At 45.8% G+C, this 27305-nt stretch overlaps 1 protein-coding gene across 1 annotated transcript; it reads left to right on the forward strand.

The window, feature by feature from the left end:
* The first annotated feature begins 13769 nt into the window (after window positions 1–13769).
* NUDT7 (nudix hydrolase 7) lies at window positions 13770–23752 on the forward strand. The gene is made up of 4 exons (XM_066349652.1): window positions 13770–13887; window positions 17035–17188; window positions 21852–22016; window positions 23072–23752. Exons 1-4 carry the CDS (start codon window positions 13793–13795, stop codon window positions 23438–23440), a joined length of 783 nt encoding a protein of 260 aa, XP_066205749.1. The 5' UTR covers window positions 13770–13792; the 3' UTR covers window positions 23441–23752.
* The last annotated feature ends 3553 nt before the right edge of the window (window positions 23753–27305 follow it).

Consider the following 27305-nt stretch of genomic DNA (forward strand, 5'->3'; position numbering starts at 1 on the left):
CTGAATCTAAACACTCCCCATTCTTACGGGTCACATTATCACGGGCCATACACTGTGCTTGGGTCTGGGGATAGTTAAAGAAAAAGTTATCCTGATATGTGTTAGAATGGTAAGGAATTGGTTCAGGACTATTGCAACAGTGTCCAAACTATCCCACGAGGGGAGAGAGGTCGGGCTCAGCGGCAAATACAGTAAAGAAGCCTGGGATTGAGAGCCATTCAGCAGTGTGGAGGGTCAGTGGGTGAAAAATTACTGAGGGAAGCATCTAGGGGGATTCTCGCGGAAGGCAGGTAAGGACTTACATATCAAAGGGGAGGGGTGAGGAACTTGATTACTATCAAGGGTGAGTAGGATCCTCACTAAACGGACTTAGCAGGATGTTAGGTAAAACTGGGCTTGGAAAGCCAAAAAAGGACAAGGATCAAGATTGAGGCTTCATAGAAGAGAGGGCTGTGGGAAGCGTGACTACAGTTTGGTCAAGGAGAGTCTTTGCCAGGATACTGAAGTGAACAAAATAGGCAACTCCTACCCTCACGGTGTGAAGAGTCTAGAGTCAAAGTGACAGTCTCACCGTCTGTGGTGTGACAGCTGTCCATCCTGGGACCCTCTCTAGGGTTTTCTCTCCTCTCATCATTACGTGACCAGGATGGTAGGGGGTGAAGTTAGTGGTAGTGGAGAGGGGAAGGGATGAGAGAGGGCAGGGCAGCTCCCCAGGCGAGGTGAGTATCAGGACCTGCACAGCGTGATCCATTCAGCCCTGGAGAGAGTGGGAGGCGGCCAGCCTAGGGCTGCGTTTTGGTCTCAGCTCCCCATATCCCTTGGTGTCTGACCCTTTCTTCCTGGCTGTCTTGTCCCGGGTATGTCTTCGAACTCTGATGTACCACTGAGATTTGGATAGCACCCTAACTTGCTCTTCTCTGATAGTTTTCTACAAGAGCAGGGAGACTGGGGAGACCATTTCCTGCTTGGTTATACTGGGTCTTTCTCAGTCCTACATTCTGTGGTCCAGAGAAACCCACATCCCAGCCCGGTAGCGCAAGCACACACACAGTGCACACGCCTGCATGTTCACTCATTCAGCCAACACTTAACGAGCGCCTAGCATATGAGAGGACTTGTGCTAAGTGCTAGCAAGACGCAGAGCTGAATGAGACATTCATTCGCAAGTCCGGCAGCCAGCACCGTTCACAGTTTGTGTTCAGACGACTATATAGGAAATCACGATAGAGGCCGAGTCTCAAAAAGCATTATTATAGAAGAATATAAACATGGCTACCCTTTAGGGAATACTCACTCTAGGCCCACAGTTGTTCTAGGGATTTGATGTACATTAGCAATACCCAACAATCCTAAGAGGTAAATCCTATTACTGGGCTCCTTTTAAAAGGAGGCTTAGGGAGATTATCTTGTCTAAAGCCAGAGCGATGAAGCCGCGAAGCCGGGACTGGAACACCAAGCTGGTCCACCTCACAAAGGAGAACGCACTGTGGACGGGCGGCACCCTCTACCGCAGCGCTGTGCGAACAGGTAACTCCCGCTGGGCACTCAGAGCTGAGCAGCTCATCTCCACCCGGGGATTAGAAAAGCACGAAAGCCTATTCAGTATGATCACGAAGCAGAAACAGACAATGCCTGAACTTAGCAGACGCCAGGGAACCGGAGCCATGACTGGCAGCGGTCGAGTCCTCAAACGCTGACATTGTGCTAGAAAAATAGGTCTCTTTTCTCTGATGCAACACTTCTCAGGCCTCACTGCGCACACAGAGCTCACCCGGAAGTCTTGGTAAAACTCAGGCTCTGATTCTGTGGGTGTGGGATGGGGCTGGAGACTCTGCACACCTGACGAGCTCCCAGGTGAGGCCGAGGCGGTCCATCTGCAGACCGCATCTGGGCGAAGAAGGCTCTGGGGCAGTGGTTCTCAGAGAGCGGCTCTAGGAATGGCAGCAGCAGCAGCATCGCTGTTAGAAATGCAAACTGGCCTGACCAGGAGGTGGCGCAGTGCATAGAGCGTCAGACTGGGATGTGGAAGGACCCAGGTTCGAGACCCCGAGGTCGCCAGCTTGAGTGCAGACTCATCTGGTTTGAGCAAAGCTCACCAGATTGGACCCAAAGTCGCTGGCTCAAGCAAGGGGTTGCTTGGTCTGCTGAAGGCCCACGGTCAAAGCACATATGAGAAAGCAATCAATGAACAACTAAGGTGTAGCAACATGCAATGAAAAACTAATGATTGATGCTTCTCATCTCTCTCCATTCCTGTCTGTCTGTCCCTGTCTATCCCTCTCTCTGACTCACTCTCTGTCTCTGTGTCTCTGTAATAAATAAATAAATAGAAATGCAAACTGTCCGCCTCACCCCAGACCAACGGGATCAGAATCTCTGGATGCGGCCCAGCAATCTGTGTTTAGTAAGATCTCCAGTGACAAGGATGCGTTCTGAAGATACACAGCATATACAGGCTTCGTACCACGGGGTGGATTTATGGTGAAATATACACGTGCTGTAAGAAATATTTCCAGGATCTACATGTAACTACAACAACATAATAGAAATGAAAACTGCTTTCATGTGTAGAAAAACATCTCACTCTAATTAACACGATCTCAGTATTTGGTAGATGGAAGGTTATAATTTCGCAGTAAGAGTACAGACACACTTATTATCATAATTTTATGAGCCTTGAGTTTAATTTCGATGGAAATTGAGATGTTTGCTTCCACTGTATCAAATTTGCCTCTGGGTCTTGGGAATTAAGATAGGTTTATCATAAGTAAATAGAAATTTTCAGCCGTTTGTTTTCTCTTTATGCTCACATTATGTGTCCAGCATGGAGTGTGTGTATGTGTATGTGTATGTGTATGTATGTGTATGTGTATGTGTATGTGTGTGTATGTGTATGTGTGTATGTGTATGTGTATGTGTGTATGTGTATGTATGTGTATGTGTATGTGTGTATGTGTATGTGTATATGTGTGTATGTGTATGTGTATATGTGTGTATGTGTATATGTGTTTATGTGTATGTGTGTGTATGTGTATGTGTATGTGTGTGTATGTGTATGTGTGTATGTGTATGTGTATGTGTATGTATGTGTGTATGTGTATGTGTGTGTATGTGAATGTGTATGTGTATGTGTATGTATGTGTATGTAAATGTGTATGTGTATGTGTATGTGTATGTGAATGTGTATGTGTATGTATGTGTATGTAAATGTGTATGTGTATGTGTATGTGTATGTGTATGGCAGTGGTTCTCAACCTTTCTAATGCCATGACCCCGCAATACAGTTCCTCATGTTGCGGTGACCCCAGACCAAAAAATAATTTTGGTGGCTACTTCATAACTGTAATTTTGCTACAGTTATGATTCGGAATGTAAATACCTGATATGCATTATGTATTTCCGATAGCTTTAGGCGACCCCTGTGTTTTGGTCATTCAACCCCCGCCGGGGTCGCAACCCACAGGTTGAGAACTGCTGGTGTATGTATATGTGTATGTGTATGTGTATGTGTATGTGTATGTGTATGTGTATGTGGTGGGGGTAGGGAGGAGTGCTCTGGTCTACCTACTCACTCAGGACCCCAGGCTAAGAGAGCTCTACCTTCATGGGACACAGCTATCTCAACCTATGGCTGCAAGATACTGGTGCAGGGTGGAAACTGAAGACTTAGCTGAGGCTCTTTCACGCTCTCACCTGGAAGCGATGCATATCACTTCCACTCACATTTCATTGGCCAGATGAGTCTTGTGACTCTGCCTAGCTGCAAGGGAAGCTGGAAGAACGGTCCCCTACATGTCCAGGAAAAAAAGAGAACTAAAAATTGATGAATAATAGTAGTATTCCACATGAAGCTGAAATATGTTGCATTTGAATCCCTCATAAGCATCATAAGTTATAAAAATGGTCAACAATCAACAATAAGATCTCTATAAATCAGCATGTGTGACACTGCCATTTAGGAGTAATTTGTTATGTGCCAGACACTGACTATTCTATTTTACGTATATCATCTCAACTGGTGCTAAAGTAGCCTATGAGGTAGTCAGACCCGTTATTTATTTAGTCAGCATAAAACGCTAGTCAGGCTAAGGCAGGATTTGAACCCAGTTCCATCTGACTCCAGAGAACTCAGACCCAACCCCTAGACAGTACTCCTGGGTAAATAAATCTTCCATTTCTTGAAAGCTCTCTCCAGTGACACATCGCCTTTCTGTGGTCTACAGAGTGATTTAAATCAGATGCTAGGAGGAATGAACCCCTGAGGACCTTCCTTAGTGTACTAGAACGAGTCCAGGATGATGCCCAGTTAGGGCTTTTTACAGCCAGGTCCTAGCACAGCCTGAAATCTCAGATGCTGATCTACTCTCTCACATTCTCTCTGTCCTTCTGACAGGGACAGGGGGCCTGGTTTTCTCCAGCAGCTAGAAGAGCCCATCATCTGTGGACACAACATAAAGAAAATACAAGTGGGAAACAGCAGGATGTGGACGTGGAATAAAAAAGAGAAAAAACTTCCTGTTTTCTTCTACCTAGAAGTTCAAAGACAAAACGTGCAGCGAATATCTTGCCACCTTGCCCTCAGCTTCTGGTTCAATTTCCTCCCTTTCCCATGTCAATGATTCATGTTCTCCAGTCATTTTTAGCTTTAATATCAGGCCAACCACCCAAGCCGTTGTTTTAATAGGTAGAGTGTGCATTACAAATAAAGGACATCTTAGGGTATATAGATACACACACACACACACACATATGTATTATATGTATATATCATGTGACTATCAAGTGGACACTTACAAAAATAAAACCGGTATGTTGACATTGGAGGAAATGATTTTAATTCCTATCCTAGCTCCAGCTATAGCTGCCCTATGACAGCAGCTGTGTGTATCTGCTGCCTGCCTCAGCACACTCACCTGCCCGAGGAAAGAAGAGTAGCTCAGCCTGGGAGGGTGGTTATGAGGATTAATGAAGCCCCATCACGAAAAGCAATAAGCACACTTTCCTCCACCGCCTCACACACAGGCCGTCGGCATAACGGGTGGGGAAAAACTGATGTGACTGTGGCAGGAGGCTAGGAAAAAAAAAAAAAAAACTAGACTCCCTGGGGCTGCCGTGTGGAGGGTGAGATAGGGAATACATTTTTACCCACATGAAACAGGACATACATTTTAATCCCTACACAAGATCGGAAAAGGACTCTCATTGTTGAAACTGTAAACATCTCATTTTCCATGAGGCTATACAATTAGGCCAGTTAGCTGCCCAGAGTCTATTTGGAGAACAAAATGTACATTTAACTATGAAGAAAGACAAACACCGTTAATGGTGGAAGAAACACGTTCCGCCTTTTACCCCCGCTTCTGAAGCACATCTGTATTCTGAATGACAAAGCAGAAAGGAAAAGCAGTCTGGCGGCCCATGTCCTTTCCCAGAAAGATGACTCACCTCTCCAGTGAATGTCCCGGGGAGACATGTTTATGAGGATGGCACGCTCTGGGAGCCTCTCATCGTGCATGCTTGATGCTATGTATTTTGCTTCCGTTAGATAAACCGAAGCAAGTTCATTCTATGTGCACAATCTCTGTAAAAAATTTCGTAAAGGCAGATAATGCCCATATCGTGTGTACGTATATGTATCAGTGAATGTGCTGTGGGTGGTAACCCAGCCAGAATTCCAGAAAATAGACTGTGGCCACAGCTCACACTGCCTCGTCCTCAGTGGAGAACCCCGCACTCTCCAGAGCTGTGGAGGTGCCCCCGACATCTCGCCCCCGCCACTGGGAGTTGCTCCAGAAAGCCAGACAGTCCTCCCCTCTGGCTCTCTCCATGGAAGCGCCACAGTGGGTCTCAGTAGTCTCATCTCCTGCCACTAGGCCCCCCCTTTCTTTAATCAAAGCCAGCTTGCACATGACAATTCCACGTGCTTTTATTCTGCTGGGGCTCACCTCGAATGAACATCACCTCCCCACCAGCCCAGCAAAATCCTTCCTCTTCTTCAAAGCCCAGTAGGAATGTTTTTCCATATCTCTATTCAGTCCAAAAAAAATATGTATTGATTACCCAGGTGCTGAGGCCAGAGCAGATGCTTTGCTCCCCTCCTCCCGGAGCTCAGATTTTAGTGGCGGGAGGCAGAGAATTAGGGAGAAGAACTAACTGTGTATTAATTAGACCATCTAGTGATGAGTGCTATGAAGAACAATAAAGCAGGTGACGGGAAGAAGGAATGACAGTATTTTGGACACCATTTGGGGCAGCATCATCAGGCTTCCCCATAAGATTTTCCTTTAGCCCCGGGAGAAAATAATTCACCCTTTCCCCATATGCCTACCCATGGCTCTCTTGTAGCAACATGTGTCGAAGTGCCTTGAACAAAACACCAACCAGTTCAGATCAATGTCAGCGGGGATTATGGCAACAAAAAGAACTCTGTGACCAAGGTCATCAGAGGAGAGTGGGGCTAAACAAAGTTTGGAAACTTTGCCATGTTAACGGATCGTGTATCTGTGAGAGGCGGTATGGAATACAGCCTTCTCAAAGTGTGTTTGACATCAGCGCCCTCCCACAGGGCACGTCACAGGTCTAAGCTTGCTTGGAACACATTTTGGGAAATACTGTATTTCCCCTTCCACAATATTAACTCTTTAAAGACAAGTATGGCATCCAATCACTGTGTCCAGCATTTGGCTCAACACAACTCATGCCATGTAGTAGGCACAAACAAATAAGTCCTTTTGTCGTTAACAGCATATTGTCTTAGGTAAATATCAATATGAAGGCCTGTTTCACACCCCTCCTGCCGTGATGGGAGGTAGGACAAGAGTGGGTGCCTACCGGGGGTAATGTGAGCTTACTTTTTTTAAAAAAAGAAAAGAATTACTGACACTTGCTTCTAGCCTCTATTCCCCAAAAATACCTGGAAAGAAGGCTCTGAGAATTTTTTTCCCAAAGCATGTGTTTATCCTGGAAGATGCTGTCTGTCCCCTTTATGGAGGTCTTGAGCTGCTATTTCCAGGAAGTTTACAGGACGGAAGGGAACTGAGAAACTGCAACACTACCTGTGCCAATAGGGTAGCCCTTAGCCACATTTAAGTACCTAAAAGTAAATAAATTTTTTCTTTTTTACAGGGACAGAGAGAGAGTCAGAGAGAGGGATAGATAGGGACAGACAGACAGGAACGGAGAGAGAGAGATGAGAATCAATCATCAGTTCTTCGTTGCTAGGCCTTAGTTGTTCGTTGATTGCTTTCTCATATGTGCCTTGACCGTGGGGCTACAGCAGACTGAGTAACCCCTTGCTCAAGCCAGCGACCTTGGGTCCAAGCTGGTGAGCTTTTTTGCTCAAGCCAGATGAGCCCGTGCTCAAGCTGGCGACCTCAGGGTCTCAAACCTGGGTCTTCCGCATTCCAGTCTGACGCTCTATCCACTGCACCACTGCCTGGTCAGGCAAAAGTAAATAAAATTTAAACTTTAGTCCCTCAGTCACACTAGCCACATTTCAGGCGCCCAGACTCCATATTTGGTCAGGGCCACTGGGTTAGAAAGCACAGACATAGAAAATTTCCACCGCTGCAGAAAGTTCTATTGGACAGTGTTGTAAGAAGTACAGTCCTCCACCATCAGGTCTGAACTTGCTCCATGACAGCCCACATTGCTTCTGGCTCTCACAAAAGACTTCAAGCAATGACCAATGCCCACCTCTTCCCCTCCACAAGAGTATTGTGTGGCCATCTTCAGACAGACAGCCACAGGAGAGCCCAGAGGCTAGCAGCAAATGGACAGCATCCTTCTCAAAGGGTATGTCCATCTGATTCTCTGCCCGCCTGGTAGTATTTACTACCCCAGATACACCAGGAGGCTGCACACCACAGTATAACCCTGGAAGCAGAGCACAGGTGGCCTGGCTTTCCTTGCGGTGCAAACAAGGGGTTGAGTAAGTTGCCACGCCAGGTAAGTGGCGGAGTCCGGATTTGGGGAGGGACGTGAGTTTCTACCTCCCCTCACTAATCCACAAAAGCAAGAGTTGAACCAGGGTTGATTGTGAGTTCCTGGTGGGCAGACCCAAAGTCAGGGTGGGGACACAGGGGATAAATCCCCGTAGAGCAGAGTTTGTGCTTTTATCACAGACGCTGAACTTCCCTGTGCGCTGGAAAAATCTCAAGCCAATTTCACAATTAATTTATGAGCTAATTGAGACCAGACTGTGTTTCATTGTACAGCATAGTTACACCATTACACACATTCTAGGCTGAGCCTTCTTTGAGATGACAAATTTCCCAGCACGGTTGTTATTGGTAATTAAACCTACCAGAACGTTCCATGCCACAGAGCTTCCATGACAGTAAAGGAATCAGACATCACTCATCTTCAGCTCATTTATAAAGGTGCACAGAAATGAGGACCGACAATGGTATGAAATATGTGAACGATGTGTACCCATCGGTTTGTGTCAGTTTTGGGCAGGCCTCGCTCATGGAAACTCAGAGATTTAAGAGATCCTAATACACAAGCATTTATTTGTTTTATTGCTACACAATAAAAATTAAACATGGATGAAAACACCACGAATGACTTTGAAAAATCACATTTGCAGCGCCCAGCTGTAAATTCCCAGCAATTTACATTTTTGAAATCCAGGGTGGCTCTATAAGCATCTTCCCTCTAATCTGTGTCTAACCGTTAGTTCTCAGTCTGCACCTGCTACCAGACATTAAGGTCTGTGTCAGGTCATGACTTCCTGGCTAAACTGTCTATCTAGACTTCCTGGGCCTGGTTGATTTCCACTCTCTTAATTTTTCAGATTCAAGTTTCTTTTCTTTCCCCCACTCCCCACCCCTTCAAAGCGGGGACATACCAAAATCACCCAAGGGTCTGGCTGCAAATGCCGCTGCTTCGGGCCCATCTGCGTCAGCTGCCCTGAGGCTGTGGCCCAAGAACTTACATGTACAATCAGCCCACAGGAGATGCCTGTGCAGACGGAAGTCACTCAGCGCCACATGCGACACCAATTCTCTCCAGAGCGGGAATCAACTGTCCTGCCTCTTTAATAGCTCTAACATCCAATTCCATGCCAACAACGGGGATCAGTAGACCGTGCTGACCCAAACTCACACACGTTCTTTTCTTTTTAAAATGAGTCTTTAAAAAACTGAACAAACCACAACAAAAACAAAAGCCACTTTCTGTAGGGTCTAGCCACTGTTTTCTACAGAGCAGGCCACTTCCCTTCCCTGGAGCCTCCCCTGAGATGGACCTGCCCGGGTTGCCAACTCTCAAGACCAGAAAGAAAGATTGTTCCAATGCTAACAGGAATGGTGCCTCCTGGCACTGGTGGCCACCATCTTCTCTTTCTTCTAGGACAAGGAAGTAGCTTATGTCCTCAACACCAAATGTCTCTCTCTGGAGCACTTAAACCAGTGTGTTTGACCTCTACATCAGAATCACCTAGAAGAATCACCAGCTCAGAAACGCATGGTCCTAGGTCCACCCTGAGGTGAGTACCCGCGAGGTGGGGTGTGCAGCACTGAGTTGTCCGTGCACCCTGGATGATTTTGATGCTAAGGACCCTGACCCACTCATAAAGAAATTCCTGTTTAAACCCAGGCCTCAAAGAACTCCCTCAACTTTCACTTCTCAAAACATGGGAAGGCTATGCCTCCTCAGCTCTCTTTGGCAGGAGGAGGGCGGGGAGTAGACAGAGATGAATGCTCAGCCCAGCAATTATAACCATTATGCTCTGATGGACACGGTATTTAATATAAAATTCTTCCCCTGAGACTACCCTCCAAGAGCTTAGAGACTTTCTTGCAAATTGAGGAAGGAATAGAAGAAACTCACATTTCTTAGGGAAATAATGCTAAGTGCTAAATATAGGCAGTCCTGGAGTTATAAACATTGGTTCTGTATATTTGAAATGTTTAAATAGGCCTTGGCAAGTTGGCTCACCAGTAGAGCGTTGGCCTGGCGTGTGAAAGTCCCAGGTTTGATTTCTGGTCGTGGCACACAGGAGAAGGCCCATCTGCTTCTCCACCCCCCCCCCTCTCTTCTCTTTTTCTCTCTTCCTCTCTCTCTCTCTCCCTCCTGTAGCCAGGGCTTGAATGAGCAAGTTGGCCTGGGGCACTGAGGATGGCTCCAAGGCCTCACCTCAGGCATGAAAATAGCTTGGTTGCTGAGCAACAGAGCTGCAGCCGATGATGGGCAGAACATCAGCCCCAGACGGGAGTTGCTGCGTGGATCCTGGTCAGGGCGCATGTGGCAGTCTGTCTCTCCATCTCCCTGCCTCTCACTTCTTAAAAAAAAAAAAAAAGAAAGAAAATGTTTAAATAGTTATATGCACAGAAAAGTAAAAATAAATACCAGTAGTATGCTAAGACAAACATCTGTCTAAGTTGCATTTAATAGGCAAATGTACCTGTTCCAACTTACATACAAATTCAACTTAAGAACAAACCTACAGAACCTATCTCGCTCATAACCGGGCACTGCCTCTACTCCGTATTATCTCCATAGCCTATCTAGACCTCACTGTCTGCTTCCAGGAAGAATTAATTGCTTGCCTGCTGCTCCTCGCTCCACAGAGCACTTAGCCCCCTTCCTGGATTAGAGCATTTATCTGGCATTAAAGCTAATTGTTTGTTGTAGGTCTTTTCCCCTGACATTCTCTGCTCTCAGAGACTGGCTGGAGCTTCTTTATTCCTGTAGCACCCGCTTGGCCATACGGTACCACTCAAATAAAGGTTCCAGGAGGGTGACCTAATCCACAGTCCACCTGGAGCTGATCCTTTGAGAGCACCGCACACTGAGGTGCGGGCTTTGCCTGCCGCCCTGGACCTGTCCATAGCTTTGTTTCTCTTAATACATTTTCTAGAATTATATCACTACCGACAAATCTGTATACAAAAGCTACAGAGACAAGTCATTTACCCTAAAGACACTGCCCATTAACCTTGAAGCCTGTGTTGTTTTGCAGGTTTGGAGATGTACACACACGTGTACATGTATGTATATTATATATATAATCTTATTATGATGCATTTCACCTTGTGAAGTTCCCTGTGCTATGACTTCCAGCCTTACAAAACCCATGAAAAACAAGCTTTTTTTTTTTTTTTTTTTTTTTTGGTATTTTTCTGAAGTTGGAAATGGGGAGGCAGTGAGACAGACTCCCATATGTAACCAACCAGGATCCACCAAGCATGCCCACCAGGGGGCGATGCTCTGCCCATCTGGGGTGTTGCTCTGTTGGACCAGAGCCATCCTTCCGCCTGAGGCAGAGGCCATGGAGCCATCCTCAGTGCCAGGGCCAACTTTGCTCCAATGGAGCCACGGCTGCGGGAGGGGAAGAAAAACGAGCATTTTTTATAGCACTCTTTCTGATCTTGAAAGAAGGTGCTGCGCATTCAGCCTTGGTACACGGCAAAGCATCTCGAACCTGCTTTTTATATTAAGACCGTCCCCTGCTATACTCTGACTTTCTGATGTCGGGAGTACAGTATGGGGGCTTTTCAGAAGGTTTAAAGCATCTTTTTCTGGTTCCTTGAGTCCAGAGTTTCAGAAGAGCCCCCTAATTGGCTTCAGTCTCTCCCTATTTCCAATTCATTCACCTTGATTCCACAGAGATTTTCCTGCAAACCCAGACCATTTATTCCTCCCTTTAGGAAGAAAGTCAACTTCCATCTTGCTGTGGCTTCCAAAGCCTTTTCACCAGTTTCCAGGGCTCTGCTCTGCAAAATGCCCTTTTTGTTCCAGCTAAGTCATACTCTCTGCCCCTCTAAACAAGGCTCTTCACTCATGCCTGGCTTCTAATGTTCCCTCTGCCCAGAATGCTGTCTCCCCTTCTTTGGCCTCCTGAAATCCCACCTTATCCCTCACAACCTACCAGAGAGACAGCTGCAGCCAATGCATAGGACCAATTCCTGGTTCCACAATTCACCCGCTATGTGACCATGGACAAGGCACTAGACTACGCAGAGCCTTGGTTTGCTTATCTTCCAATCGAGGATTCAATCAGAGGATGTCTGAAGGAAGAGAATAATCAAATCCCCAGACAATGATTTTCAGTTCCCCATTCAACCCTCTGAACTGCTCTCCCTTCCCTCCTCATTCAGAACTGGGAACACACTGTGCTTTACTAGACCTGAGTCCTGTTTATTACCATCCCAGTAGACTAAAAGGCTTTAAATTAAAGGTCAAGGGGTGGCATCTCAGACATGCCTAGCACAGAGCAAGCTTGCAGTGGATATTGGATGATGGGTTCATTTATCTCCTTCTCAAATTTATAATCAGACCCATACAATTCACAGAGCAGTTCCTTCTGAGAGGTGATGTCAAAATAAATGAACTCAGAGGTCAGAATGATCTAACCTTGAACCCTAGCTATGTGAACCTAAGCAAGACATTTTTTTTATTTCCTAACCTGGAAAGTGAGGACAATACTGCCTCTGTGAAGATAACCCTACTTCGTGGGGTTGCTCAGAGGATTAAGTGTACTAATGTGGGTGAGGTGCCATCACTGTTATTATTAGGATGGCATCAAGCTTTTGGTTTGGGCTCTCTCGGCTGTGGAAGACTCATCACATAAACATCTTAGTTCATGGTTTTTAGACGCCTTGGGAACTGTGGCCCATGCCCCACAACCCAGGGCCACACTGTGAGTTTCACAGGCCCTAGGCAATTTTGGTTTTATAGATCCCTTCCTCCATAAAGTAAAAATGATGAAATAAATTCTATTTTATGACCGCATTGGTATAAAGATGAATGCAATCCCAGCTGGATTTATTATTTTATATCGCTTATTATTATATTCATTTTCTTCTGATTTTAAAAGTAATTAAAATTAAAGCATTATTGTGGGTCCCAGGCATTGCTCCTCCTGTACGGGGTAGAGACATCAGCCTGGCCTTAAGTCTCTGAAATCTGTCCCCCTTCAGTGTCAGCTTGATCAAGGCTCCCTCTCACCACCTCGTCCGGAACCACTCCTCTGGGGTCCTTGCACAAACTTGTCCTTCTTCCTAGAACTCTCTCCCCTGCCCCCTGGCCTTGCTTACCTTCCACACATACCTGAGAGCAGTGGCTGTAAGCATCACAATCTCCTAGGCACGGATCACTGGGCCTTACCCCCAGTTTCTGATCCAGCAGCTCTGGGAGGGTACTCAAGAGTCTGTATTTTAACAGCACCCAGGTGCTGCTGACGCTGATGCTGCTGGCCCTGAACTCCACCTGGAGAACAGCTGTTTGGGAGTTCTGCGCCGTTTCTATTCTTTCTGATACGCCTTCCCTGAGCAGATCTGGTCACGTTTACCCTCGGGTGCTCTCCAAGGAATAAAGGCCTCTGATTTATGTAGTTTTTTTATTCCTGTCTCTCTTTCTCTCTCCCATTTGCTAGCTGTGGAATCTGCACCCTGCACTTAGCAGGTGTTCAGCAAATGCGTGTTGCGGGCTGTTCAGAAAAGGTGAACCAACTTAATCTCCTAGCAACAGTGAATGGGAGTGTCAGAATCCTCTCAACTCACCAGCACTGCATTTTTCACTTCTCTTTCATTTGTTTTACAATTGTCAATTTCAAAATTCCTCATATGCCTGCTGTTTTAGGTGCAGAGCAAGGTGCTGGAAAGAAACTGCTTCGCGGGACCCGGAAGGCTGGGACTTACGCCAGGCCAGCCCCGTTCTCACGGGTCGTCCCGCCCCGATTCTCCTCCTACGGCGCCAGGCCCCTCCCATTTCTCCTGGGCCCCGCCCATTCTGTCTCGGCCATAGGCCCCGCCTCTCTCTCCTCCGGCTCATTGCCATTCTGCGCATGCCCATCCGGGCTGATCTCCTGCGAGAAGTCTCTAACTGGAAACAAACTTTCTCTGGAACAATGTCGCGACCCTGTCCTCCGGAGCCAGTCAGGTAAAGCCTTCCGCGACCCTGGCACACTGTGCCCATCTTTGATCCGGGCAGGGCCAAACAGATCACAGGCAGCCGGTCGCCGGGGCTTTTTGCCTGCGATTGTTTTTGCTGAGCCCGCGTCCGGTGCACTCATCTTCTTGGTCGGTCGCCCGCAGTGTCCGGGGACCTCTGCACCTTCTCCGGCCCAAGACAGAACCGGACTTTGGCCATCTTGAGTTCACCCATTATCATGGGTTTACTTCCACGTTCCCCAAGGTCAAAGCGTTTCCCCCTGACCTGCTGGCTTTCTTCTGCTCCAGACGTCTCCAGAGTTTGAACTCAGGAACCGCGAGCCCGCACCAGGCAACCCAGGGTTGAAGTCCCCGGGTGGCTACTTCCAGCGAGGCCCTTAGGGCGCTAGGTTACATAACTTCTCTGGGCCCGGACCAGATAACGCTCTCTGGGCCTGCCGGGCTGTTGAGAGGATGAAAAGAGAAAATCAAGGCTGAGAGCGTGGGGTAAGCCCATGCTTACAACAGGGTGGCTGCTACTGTTGGTGGAGTTTTTATAATGGTCATTACAAGGATCAGTCCCTAAGGTGGACAGACACGTTTTCTGCAGACTTTGCATCTGCGGGACTCTTCAAATAGTTGTGGGGGCCTCTGAGAAGCCGCACCAGGTCAAGTCCATGTTGACTGGGTGGACCAGTTTCCTCTTCTAGATGCAGGCTGTGTGCTTGGGATGTGCCCTGAAGTTGGGGGGGGGGGCGCATCCGGTGATTCTCCAGGAGCCTTTGACAGGTCATTGCCATCGTCCTCCCACTTTTAGTGAGCATTCTGCCGTGTAGAAAGAGGCAAAAAAATAGCAAATACCTCCTGCAAAAATAACCGCCCATTTAATGGTGGCGACATCTATGACATTGTCACCATTCATAGGCTGCTAGCTGAGAACCAGCCACAGTATATGAATTATGTCATTAAATCCTCACAAATATTTTCAAACCTGTCACAAGTGATGAAAGGAGGGCTCAGGGGTCATTCCTAAACAGTTTGAAACCAATTCTAGCTGACTTAAACATCTGATTTTGCCCACTATGCAAAACGGCCTTTCCCATGGAAAAATTAAAATTAAACTGTTAGTTTATTGGGTTGTCAATAACAAAGTGCCACAAACTGGCTGGCTTAAAAAACAAAAATTTGTTCTCTCACAGTTTCTGGCAGCATCACATCCAGCCCCTGCCTCTGTCTTCACATGGCCTTGTTCTCTGTGTGTATCTATCTCCCTGCATCCTTTCCTCTGTTTAGAAGGGTAGCAGTCACTGGAATTAGGGCCCACCCTAAATCCAGGATGATTTCATCTTAAATCCTAAATTACATGTACAAAAATCCCACTTCCAAGTAAAGTCACATTTTGAAGTTTTGGGGGGATACTGTTTAATCCACTATGCAAACCACCAACAAAATACAGCTTTCAAAATGAACAAAACAAATTCACAGTCATGGATTCGGGGACCATTTGTGGTCATAAATCTGAATAGTTGTATATTATCAGCTAATACTTTTCATGGTGTGTTCCCCTGGTCTGTAGCACCACCATCACCTGGGAGTTTGATATTCAGGCAAATGCTCAGGCCCCACCCCGAACGAATGGAGTCACAGTTTTGGGGTGGGCCCAGCAATCTGTGTTGTAGCAAGCCCTCAGGGTGATTCCATTGCTGCTAGAGTTTGGGAACCACTGTCAGAATACAGTTGGATATTTGATAACAAATGGAATGCCTGATAACATGACAAAAGGGCCAGATTAAGAGAAAGTCCTTAACTTTACAATGGTTGAAATTTACAGTGACTTACTCAAGGAACATGTCCTACCTGAATCTAATTATGTCTTTCAGCAGTTAACTATTGCATTGTTAAAAAATATATTTTACCATAATTTAAACTCAATTTAGTTTTCAAGTGAACTTGTTTACTAATTCCTACGTCTCACCTATGGGGGATATCTCCCAAGACCCCCAGTAGATGCCTGAAACCGCAGAGAGTACCAAACCATATATACACTATGTTTTTTCTATACATACATACCTATGGAAAAGTTTAATTATAAATTAGGCAGAATAAGAGATTAGCAACAATAACTAATAATGAAATAGAACAATTATAATAACATACTATAATAAAACTTAAGTGAGTGTTTTCTCTCTCAACATACCATATTGTATTATACCGGGGTCCTCGGGTTATGACAGTCTCGACATACGACGTTTAGAGTTTATGATGCTCACTCATAAAAACTTTAAAAAATTGAGACGTGAGTGTTTCAGCTTACGCCGTTAGCGTCATACTTGGGGACTACATGGGCAAACTAGTTTGGTTGCATGTGGCGGAAGAATTTACAGTATTCTTTTTCTGTGGCTTAGTTGTGTTTTTATGTTCTAGATTATGATCTTACAACTGTGTGAGGATAGGTAAGTGACTTAGGCTAGGGCGTGTTTTGACTTACACCAAAATTTGGGTTATGTCACTGTCGTAGGAACAGAACTGTGTCATAACCTGAAGACCCCTATACTCACCTTTTCCTGTAAATGAGCATTTTATGGCTTCTCTTTGGCATATCCAAATTTCCAGCATCACAGCTCTTGTGCTTTGGGGCCATTGTTAAGTAAAGTAAGGGTGACATGAACACAAGCACCACAATACTGCAACAGTCCATCTGATCACCAAGAAGGCTACTAAGTGACTAACGGGCAGGGAGCATATACAGCCTGGATGACCTGGATACTGGGGTGATTCACGTCCCGGGTGGGATGGAGTTGGACAGGGCAAGATTTCATCATGCTTCTCAGAACGCCGCGCAGACTTTAAAATTTGTGAATTGTGTATTTCTGGAATTTTTCATTTAATATTATTGGACTGAGGTTGACCGTGGGTAATTGAACCTGTGAAAAGTGAAACTGCAGATAAGGGGGGACTGCTGTAGATTTTTGCCTCATTTTATCTTGCCCCAAATCATGCCATTTGGCTATTATAATTTCTGCCCTGTTATTGAAAAGTACACCGAGACCCAGAAATGGTAAACCTCAAGATACACAACCAAGCAGAAACAGAGGCAGGACAAGGAGATGCTTACCATAACTCTGGTACTACAATGTTTGGTTTTCTTCCTTTTTAGAAACAGTTTGATAGATGATGCTAAGGCCAGCTTAAAAAAGCATGATGTTGGGACCAAATATTCTCACTTGCCGTCTAATAAATATTCCATCCTTATACCATTGTTGGCTAAAGAAGGAAAACTTCATCTGTTGTTCACCCTCCGGTCAGAGAAGGTAGGTGACAAAAAGTTCTGCCATTAAAGCCTCAGAACAATTGAAAACCCCACAGAATTTTGTCACTTGCACACATTTTGGGGCCAAAGATTCCCAAATGGACTTTCAATATTGTGATGTCAAGGGGCCACTGGGTAACATGGCATATTTTGGAGAAGTTTTAGAAAGTGGAAGTAAGTCATTTAAAATACTTTTAGGCCAGGGTTTTTAACCTTGGTGCCATTGGCATTTGAGCTGGATAATTCCTTATGGTGGGAGTTGCCCTGTGCATTATGGGATGAATGTTTAGTGCCATCCCTTGCCTCTACCCACCCGACGCCAGTAACACACACACAAACACCTTTGTGACAACCACAAATGTCTCCAGAGATTGACTCCTGTCCTGGCAGGAATGGGAAGGGGGCAATTGTGCCACTGTTTTAGACAAATCCCACCCCAGGTATAATGTGAAAATTTGGGAGCAGAGAGGTTAACATTCTGGGCCCTGAGACTGGCTGCCCACGTTTGAATGCAGACTCCTTGCCAGCTGTGTGACTTTATCCTATTTGGTTACCCTCTCTGTGCTGCAGTCTCTTCACTTGTAAAATGAGGACAAAATTTTAATACCTGTTTAATAGGGCTGCTGTGAGGATTTCACAGAATAATAAATGTAAAGCCCCTAAAACAGCCAAAGCACTTGGCAAGGATTTGGTAAGTTTTAGCAGTCATCAACATTAGTGCCATTAGCGGACAGGGCCTGAGGCTTTAACATAAACCGTTCAAGCCCTGGCCAGTTGGCTCAGTGGTAGAGTGTCTGCCCAGCATGTGGAAGTCCTGGGCCCACAGCCATTGGCTGCATTGGAGCAAGTTGCCCCAGGGGATAAATTGGCTCTGGTTGCAACAGAGCAAGGTCCCCAGATGGGCAGAGCATCGCCACCTAGTGGGCATGCTGGGTGGATCCTGGTCGGGCGCATGTGGGAGTCTGGCTCTGCCTCCCCGCTTCTCACTTGAGGAAGACAATTTGACTTTGGGTGATGGGTATGCAACATAATCAGATGTCAAAATAACCTGGAGATGTTTTCTCTGAACATATGTACCCTGATTTATCAATGTCACCCCATTAAAATTAATAATAATAATAAAAAAGAAAAATTTAAAAAAAAAAGATAAACTGTTCAACTTTAAAGAAATGTTGGGCTGGGATGGAGTTCCTTAGGTACCATCACTGTCACTTACTGGTAGGGGCACTTCTGAGGAGAAGTTGGGAAGCAGTTAATCCAAGCACCAAAAAGAAAATGGGCATTAGAAAGGGTCTTTCTAAGCAGAATAACAAAAAGTATCTCCATGGGGGAAGAAAACCAAGCTGAGAAATCAGCGGAAGTTTTGTGGATTTGAGGTTAGACTTGTGTAGATTTCTTTCCTGTCTGGGTCAGATGATGACAACCCAGTTTCCAAGGGGAGATACTTAACTCGGAACCAAGGAACTGGGGTCTGTTCCCAGCTGTGCCAAAAAGCACGGGAGCAGCACCTTATTTTTTGAATGATCAGACAAACAATAATGTAGAAAATCAAGACCACAGTGGGCCTCTGGTCTCTGCCTAGAATACCTTTGCCTATTGATTATTAAGTGAGATTATTTTAGACCATAAATTCTGATATGCAAAGGTCACTTTTTATTTTAAGTATTTAAATCTAAATCACACTCTCCGAGCCTATCTGGCTGGGGGGGGGGGGCGGCGGCGAGAAATTCCCTTGGGCTTACCTGAGCTTGGCCCCTCCCTGGAGTCACTGAAGCTGGGGTCCATGATTTTCTCTAGGGAGACCGAGAAGGGAGCACGTGTCACCAGTCCCTCCTGCTTAAGGGTGGGCTCTCCTGCTAGCTCTGGGAACTGGAGCAAAGTGCTTCATCTCTGAGCCCCAGTTTCTTATTCCTAAAATGGGTCTGAAGACAGAGCCTAATGTTATGAGGGTAAAGGACAGCACTCTCCTCTCCATAGGCCCCCTCTTCTCTACTCCCTCTTCCCTCTCCCCTTCTCCCTCTCTCCCCTTCTCCCCCTCTCCTCTCCCTCCTCTCCCTTTAATTCTCCCTCTCCTCTGTTCCCTGCTCTCTATGGCTTGAAATAGGCAAGAGGAAATTCAAGACAAACGCATAGATGGAAGTCTTAGGAAATTTGGTTGCAACCTCATTTGGCTTTGAATAGAATCCCATATGGTTTTGCTTAATAAAAACTGTTACGATATTTACCAAAAAAAAAAAAAAAAAAGATTGAACACTTCTGTCCTTAGATAGGGCCCTTTCTGGTACTGACAGTTTTGTGAATAATCATGAACAGGTCTATTTTCTTTAAAACTACATGGCATTTTCTTCCAAGTATTTAAAATAGTCATTAAAGCAGGTCTGTCTTTCTGTCAAGCCGGGTGCGTCCCTGCAGGTGCCTCTGTCGCGGATGCCCTGCTGCTGAATGTGCTGACGCTCTGCAGTGAGTTCTCAAGAGGTGCTGCCACGTTACGTCTAGTGCTTACGCAGTTGGGAGGTGAATGGTCAAGACAATAGAAGCACGTCCATCAACCTGGCTTTCACCTACTCTTATAACTATAATTGATGTGAAGATGTGGGAGGTTTCTGCGCAGTGTAGCAATTCCTGCCTTGTTACTGATCTTAAAATTTTTTTTTTTGTTGTTCTGATGTATTAGCAGAGAGGAACTTTAATGTGTTTTCTTTCACATTTTTATAAAGCTTGCTCAAATGGGCCTTTAAACTGTAGGATATTACAAAATTTATCACAGCATCGACTTTATTCTTACATGGATATTTTGGCCCTGGTGCTAAAAGTGCCTTACACAGCCCCTTGATTTAGCTTTTCAATATCGAGAATTGAACTTCCAAGTTCTCATTATTGGCCCTGCAGAAGAGAGAGAGGGATGGAGGGCCTGTGCTTCTCTATCCCCTGCCCAAGATGAGAGAGAAATCATTCTAAAGACAGATATAAAAAAGGAGAAAATATTTAGGACGCTACAGACGGAGACACAGACAGTTCTCCAGAAGTCAGGAAGTCATGGGATCAAGGACGTAGGGGGACGGGGCAATGCTGGGAAGGAGAGGCCCCTGCTCCTTTCCTCGTGTGCAAAGGCACGGAGGTGTTAACACAGGGCAGTGCTGATGGTGCCTCTGACCACAGTTTCTGTGTGCCATCATAGTGCATGTATGGTGTGCTGATTAAAGGCATGCTGTAGAATTAAATCCTGGTTTACATTCCAGCTCCACTACTCACCCCTGTGTGAACCTGGTCAGGTTATTTAATCTCTTTGAGCCTTAGTTCCCTTATCTAAAGGTGGAAATAATAATAACAACATTGTAGTAGCCTGTATGTCCATCCAAGGAAAGACAGATAAACAAACTGATATATACATACTGCGGAAAACTAGTCAGCCACAAAAAGGAAAGGGGTGCTGATCCATGGTATGATGTGGGAGAACTTCAAAGACACAATGACGCCTGGCCTGTAGTGAAGCAGCGGATAGAGCAGGGGTCCCCAAACTATGCCCACAAGCCACATGGCGGCCCTCTGAGGCCATTTATCCGGCCCCCGCCGCACTTCCGGAAGGGGCACCTCTTTCATTGGTGGTCAGTGAGAGGAGCACAGGATGTGGATGCCGCAAAGCACGCGTCGCTCACATACAGTACTACTTCCGGTGACGCAGGACACACGCGTCACGGCTCCAGAAGCACGTCATATCACTTGTTACGACTAGCAGTGACAAATATGGAACCGGACATTGACCATCTCATTAGCCAAAAGCAGGCCCATAGTTCCCATCGAAATACTGGTCAGTTTGTTGATTTAAATTTACTTGTTCTTTATTTTAAATATTGTATTTGTTCCCTTTTTTTTTTTTTAACTTTAAAATAAGATATGTGCAGTGTGCATAGGGATTTGTTCATAGTTTTTTTTATAGTCTGGCCCTCCAACAGTCTGAGGGACAGTGAACTGGCCCCCTGTGTAAAAAGTTTGGGGACACCTGGGATAGAGCATCGACCTAGAACACTGAGGTCCCAGGTTTGAAACCCTGGGCTTACCCAACCAAGGCACATACGAGAAGCAATCAATGAACGACTAAAGTGAAGCAACTATAAGTTGATACTTCTTGTTCCACCCACCCCCATAAAATCGATAAATAAAAGACTTTTTAAAAAACGATGCTAAGTGAAAGAAGCATTCACCAGAGGTCACACGTCATACAACCCCATTCACAGGGAATACGCAGGATAGGTAACTCCACGGTGACAGAAAGTGAGGGCAGGGAGATGAGAGGAATGGGTGCTGCTCAGTGGTACAGAGTGTCCTTTAGCGGGGATGAAAATGTTCTGGAACGAGATAGCGGTAATTGTACAACACTGCGAATGCATTAAATGTCACTGATTTGTTCATTTTAATTTTATGTTCTGAATTTCACCTCAATTGAAAAAAAAATAAAGAACAGCTTATGAAACTATCTGATAAAGTCAGTGAAAACAAAGTCCGTGTGAAGCAACACGTCCAGAACATGGTAAGCACTCATGGTCTCCGCTATGGCAAGGATGGTCTTCGCACAGACTAGACATTCAGTGATGACTTGTTGAGTGAGCAGACGGGTTCCAAAGTTGGAATCACTCTCAGTGCCGCTCCGTTCTTTCCCTGTGCAGCTAAGACGGTCACCTGGAGAAGTGTGCTTCCCCGGAGGCAAGGGGGAACCGACAGATGCGGACAGTGTGGCCACGGCCCTCCGGGAAGCCCAGGAGGAAGTGGGGCTCTGTCCTGAGCAAGTGGAGGTCGTCTGCCGCCTGGTGCCGTGTCTGCTGGATGTAAAGGTTGGAGTGGAACTGGGTTTCTTAGCGTCATGAGCTCCCAGTGTGGCCACTCTTCCAGATGGCCAAACGGGACCCTTAAGAGTGCTGTACAGAGAGTGGTTTTGTGTGGACTTTGCCTCTTATGGGCCACGTGGCCTTGGCAAAGCCCTGTTCTTGGCTGGGCCCCTCTTTCTCCATCCGGAAATGAAAGGGGAACTCCATCGATGGATTTCAAACTGGGTGCTATGGACTCCTATAGATGCTTCTATACCAAACCCCAGGCCTCCTCCTCTAAATTCCCAGTAGAATCTTTCACTGAACAGCACCCTGCACTTACTTGCAAGCAGTTGTGATTGTAAATATGTAGAAATCCTCCCACATATAAACATATGTGTCCTTGTCTATACTGATAGGAAAAGTTATCTGTTGCATTTTTTTTTTTGAGGGTTGCATAGAATCCCATTATATGCCTATACTCATACTTGATCGACCCTAAATGTCCATCATCTGAGGAGTTGTAACTTTAGAGTTTGGGACTATTGTAAATAATGCTTCGGTCTCGTGCAGTAGGCTCTCACTGAACATTGCCGATAGGTTCTGTAAGTTTAAGCAAAACAATGTATAATGAAACCACTTTTATCAATTATATTGAGGAAGTTCCTACAGCCTCTCATTCAATGTTATAATGAAATGATGTTATCAGAGGACCTGATGTATTTTATCTTTTCTCACAGGTAGGGATTTGTCATTCAGACATGCTTACACAAATACAATTGCCAAGTGAGAGGGGCCACATTTTTATAAAGCCAAATTGCCATTCCAAAATATTTTACCTACTGATGTTCACACAATAATTTCAGGGTTATTTCACAGATGCCACCCAAGGTAGGACATCATGTAGGACATGAGGGGCATAAGGTTTACATATGTGGTGAGTTCTTTCCCCTTCCTGACCCCCCCCCTGTGCACTGACTGCTTTGGCTGTTGTCTTAGTTCACGTGGAAGTGGTATGGCTTTAGCACTGGCAACAATATCTATTCACTTCTTAATTTGGGTATTTTGTTTTCTGCTTTTAGGGAAATACATTGGTAACAGCAGTTGTAGGGTTTATAGACCACAACTTCCAGGCCCAGCCTAATCCCGATGAAGTCAAGGATGTGTTCCTGGTGCCGCTGGACTATTTCCTGCATCCACTTGCCTACCACCAGAATTATCTGACACAATCTGGTCATCCCTTTATTATGCATTGCTTTGAGTACACAAACCCAGAGGATGGTGTGACTTACTATATCAGAGGACTAACTGCAAAATACGCTCTGTTGGTTGCTTTAATTATTTTGGGACAAAAACCCACCTTTGAGGTTGAATTTAATCTCGATGATCTAATATCGTCCTCTGAAGAATCCTTCCTGAAGCTTTATAAACATGCAACAAGCAAGTTGTGATTTATGAAACCAGCATCCAAAATAACTATCTAAGCGGCTTTGGCGTGTGCTTATCCGCAGAACAACAATCATGCCAGCTGGTGGAATTTGACAGGTGCGAATATTTTTCCCTGCAATACGAAGATAAAAACCTGGCCTGGTTTTTGGTTGCCCTCCATTATCTGAAAAAGCAAAAAGTCTTTCAAAAGTGGAAAATGTGTTTATAGTATTGCATCATTGCGCCCTCGATACCTTAACACCATTTCTCTTGCGCATTGCAAGGAAAAGTATCTGGCACACAGTAGGCACTTAAATAAATATTTGTTGAATATATGAACATGTGACATTAATCTTATTTGTAAGAGGTACTATCTCTTTCTGTCTGATGTACATGTGACAGGAACCTCTGGCCAGCCTTCGAAATCTATTGTCCCTTTCTTCCAGGGAAGGAGGATTGAAGCTGAGTCCAAAGCTCCCACATAGAAACAAGCATTACCTGGGGCCCCTTGTCATTAATGCATCGTGGCTCCGGAACTTAGTTAAGGCCAATGAGAGGTGAATGAAAGTTGACTTTGCAGGTCATCTCCAATTTAAAGATAAGCCAGCTTCCCTGGATTCCTTTTCCCCTGTCCATGAGCTGCAACATGGATTTATCTGCAACCCCAGATTTGACCATACAGGGGACGACCGTCCTTGGGGGAATGGCAGAACCAAAAGGTGGCAAGAGCTTGGATCTCTGAATGACTCTGTGGAGCAGAGCAACCTGCCACCCTGGGCTGTTCATGGTGGAGTTGGGGCTATTACCTGGGAGAGAATAAAATTCTGCCACTCTAATTTGTTATGTTTCTGCCACTCTTAATTTGGAGTCACTGCTTGAGCAGAGCTATAACCTTAAATAATATACCATAACTCTTAAAAATGGCAAGATGGATAGTCACCCAGACTTGAGGTGTTTACCGCAGTTAGAATTTAGGAAGAGCTGTGACATTTTAATACATGGGCTCTGAGATAGGCACAGGATGCTCTTGGATGTTGGTGGGGTTTGGCTGACATCCAGAGCAGCTGAAATGAAGGAATACGAGAGGCCCATGTGCCTGCCAATCAGGACAAATACCACTATCTACCTCCAGATGATGAGAGCAGGGAAACACCAATTCCTGGTATCAGCCCCACATCAAGTCAGAAGGACAATCGTTCTGAATTGCACACCTTGAGATCCACCATTTCTTACCTGGGCATCTGCATATGTCCTGTTTTATACTGAACAGGGATTTTTTAGTTTAGTTATGGTCTTAGCCATCCTGCACAAGGTCAGGGAAGCAGGTAAGTAAAGCAACATAACCTCAATTGTTTGATGGCAACTGCCCGTCTTCTTGACTTGCTTAATTTTTAGAAAGCCAAACCATATTTAATAGACTTTTTGAATGCTGAAAACATGGTCCCCGCATTAAACCCATCAATCAGCCATTCAACTGCCCACTGCTGCTGACTTTTTATTTTCTGAGAGTTGGCAGAGGAAAATATCCGTTCTGTTGTTTTATACCCATAAGTGTTGAAATGGCACAAGTCTGGCTCCAACCATGAGAGCAGATGTTGGTAAGGTCCCCCATTAACCCCCGGTTCTGTAACCGGGGCTGCATGAACATGCCTGAAGTGTTTCTGAACAATTATAGAGGCATTTGCAAATGTGTACTTACCGTCTGACAGCAGTGTAATTGCCAGGTAGGTTTGTTGACCTCTCGGGCAGTGCAGGAAGTCGCCTTTCTGAACTGTGTTTGTGAACTCCACAGACCTGCCTGGTGTCTAAGAGGACTTGGCCCAGCTGAAGTCTACCATCTGAATGACACTTGTGGCCACTCAACTGAAGGTGCTAAATATTTAGTGATGGAGGTACTGTCCTCCCCTCCCCCCCCCTGTCCCCCGCCTCCTGTCGCTTTTTTTAGTAGTGTATTTTACGACATCTATGTTCAAGGTTCTAGTTAAACATCCTTTGGTGAAAAGGTAAAGAAGTCTATCCAATCTGGCTCAAATAAAAGAAACAGTGATTGGCCGAGTACTGATCTCAGGGAATCTACCAAAACTACAGCAAATCGGGCTCAGGAAGCATAGCCACGGGGGTGTGACCACAACAGCACAAGCTTGTGAACCTTCTTCACTTTTGCCTCCAGTCATATTGTGACAGTAACCATCTTTTGGGTCAGCTGATGCGAACATAGAAAGGCCACAGCTCAGTAATTCAGTTCCCAGTTTCTTGGAGACAGCTTCACTTGGCCTAGTTTGGTCACCTGACAGGTTTCCAGTAACCTGCAGACATGTTCGAAGGGCAGGGGTCAGAGTCAGGACCCCAAAGGCGGACATCGCCCTAAGTCACCTGAGCCCACAGGCTGTGGGTCGGAGCATTTCTGAAATCAGATGCAAGTCCCAGAACATCTATTCTCTCCAGGCCCTGAAGCCTGCGAACCTCCGTGGACCCTGCCATCCAGAAAGCCCAGCTCTGTCTCCTTTGCATCCCGCGGCTTTGGTAAACAGGTGGTTAAGACCCCCAAGTCTGGAGTCAGAATGCCTAGACTTGAACCCCAGCTGCAGCATCGACCCACTCAGGGACCTTAAGCAAGTTACTCATCGTCCACAGGCCTCAGTTCCCTCTTCTGTAATGGGGGAGAAATAAACTTTTCCTATTAGGGATGTTCAGAGGATTGAAGGGGCTAATACACGCGACTCCGTTAAGCACACCCACATGCTCATAGCAGTTTCTGGGAAGTAATAAGGGCTCAGTGACCTGTGAGCTAGTAGTTACATCATTACTAGAACTGTGGCTTTTATTATAACAACATAATAAGCACCGTCATTTCTCTAGTTCAGAACATCCCTATTTTTCTGAACAGAAGTTCCCAGATCCTTGTTCACGGTGAGCACCCTCAGCATCTCAGTAATATTTTTCACAGCACAACTGGGCCAAAGGAAACACCGAATTTTTTTATGTTGTTATAGCCAAACAATTTACTAAGTGTTTATGTCCTACTAACTTGGTAGTCATTTGAAAATATACTGTATGGACACAAAAATACTTATATACTTCAATTTTTTTTTTTTTTTTTTTGTATTTTTCTGAAGTTGGAAACTGGGAGGCAGTCAGACAGACTCCCGCATGTGCCCGACCGGATCCACCCACCATGCCGCGCCACTCTGTTGCGACCAGAGCCATCCTAGCGCCTGAGGCAGAGGCCATGGAGCCATCCCCAGCACCAGGCCCACTTTGCTTCAATGGAGCCTCAGCTGCGGGAGGGGAAGAGAGAGACATAGAGGAAGGAGAGGGGGAAGGGTGGAGAAGCAGATGGGCGCTTCTCCTGTGTGCTCTGGCCGGGAATCAAACCCGGGACTCCCGCACTCCAGGCCGACGCTCTACCACTGAGCCAACTGGCCAGGGCCTATACTTCAATCTTAACCAATTGCCCATTAGTCGGGGACCCCAGTTGGGCACACGAGGAAATGGAAGATTCAGATACAGTCATTTGATCGGGATAAACAAACACATAGTCAGAGAGAAGAGGGACACGTCCCCAGATCTGGGACTCAGGGAAGACACCACAGAGGAGGTGGTGGCTAAGCTGAACCCTGACAGGTAGGATATGTCACCCCAGGTGAGAAGGATGGTGGTCATCTCAACGGGGACTCTGACACCCCTGCTCCTTTGCTTTCGTGATTTCATTTAACCCTCACAACAAATCTCTGCAGTGAGTACTGTTAGTGTTCCCATTTTTAGATAGGAGAACTTGCGGATCAAAGAAGTTAAATATTTGCCCATGGTCACACAGTTCGTAAACAGCAGAGCCAACATGTGAACCCACATGTATGAGCTCCGAAGCCCGTGCTCTCTCTACTACAG

The sequence above is a fragment of the Saccopteryx leptura genome, chromosome 9, assembly GCF_036850995.1.
Source record: "Saccopteryx leptura isolate mSacLep1 chromosome 9, mSacLep1_pri_phased_curated, whole genome shotgun sequence".
In the NCBI taxonomy this organism is placed as follows: Eukaryota; Metazoa; Chordata; class Mammalia; order Chiroptera; family Emballonuridae; genus Saccopteryx; species Saccopteryx leptura.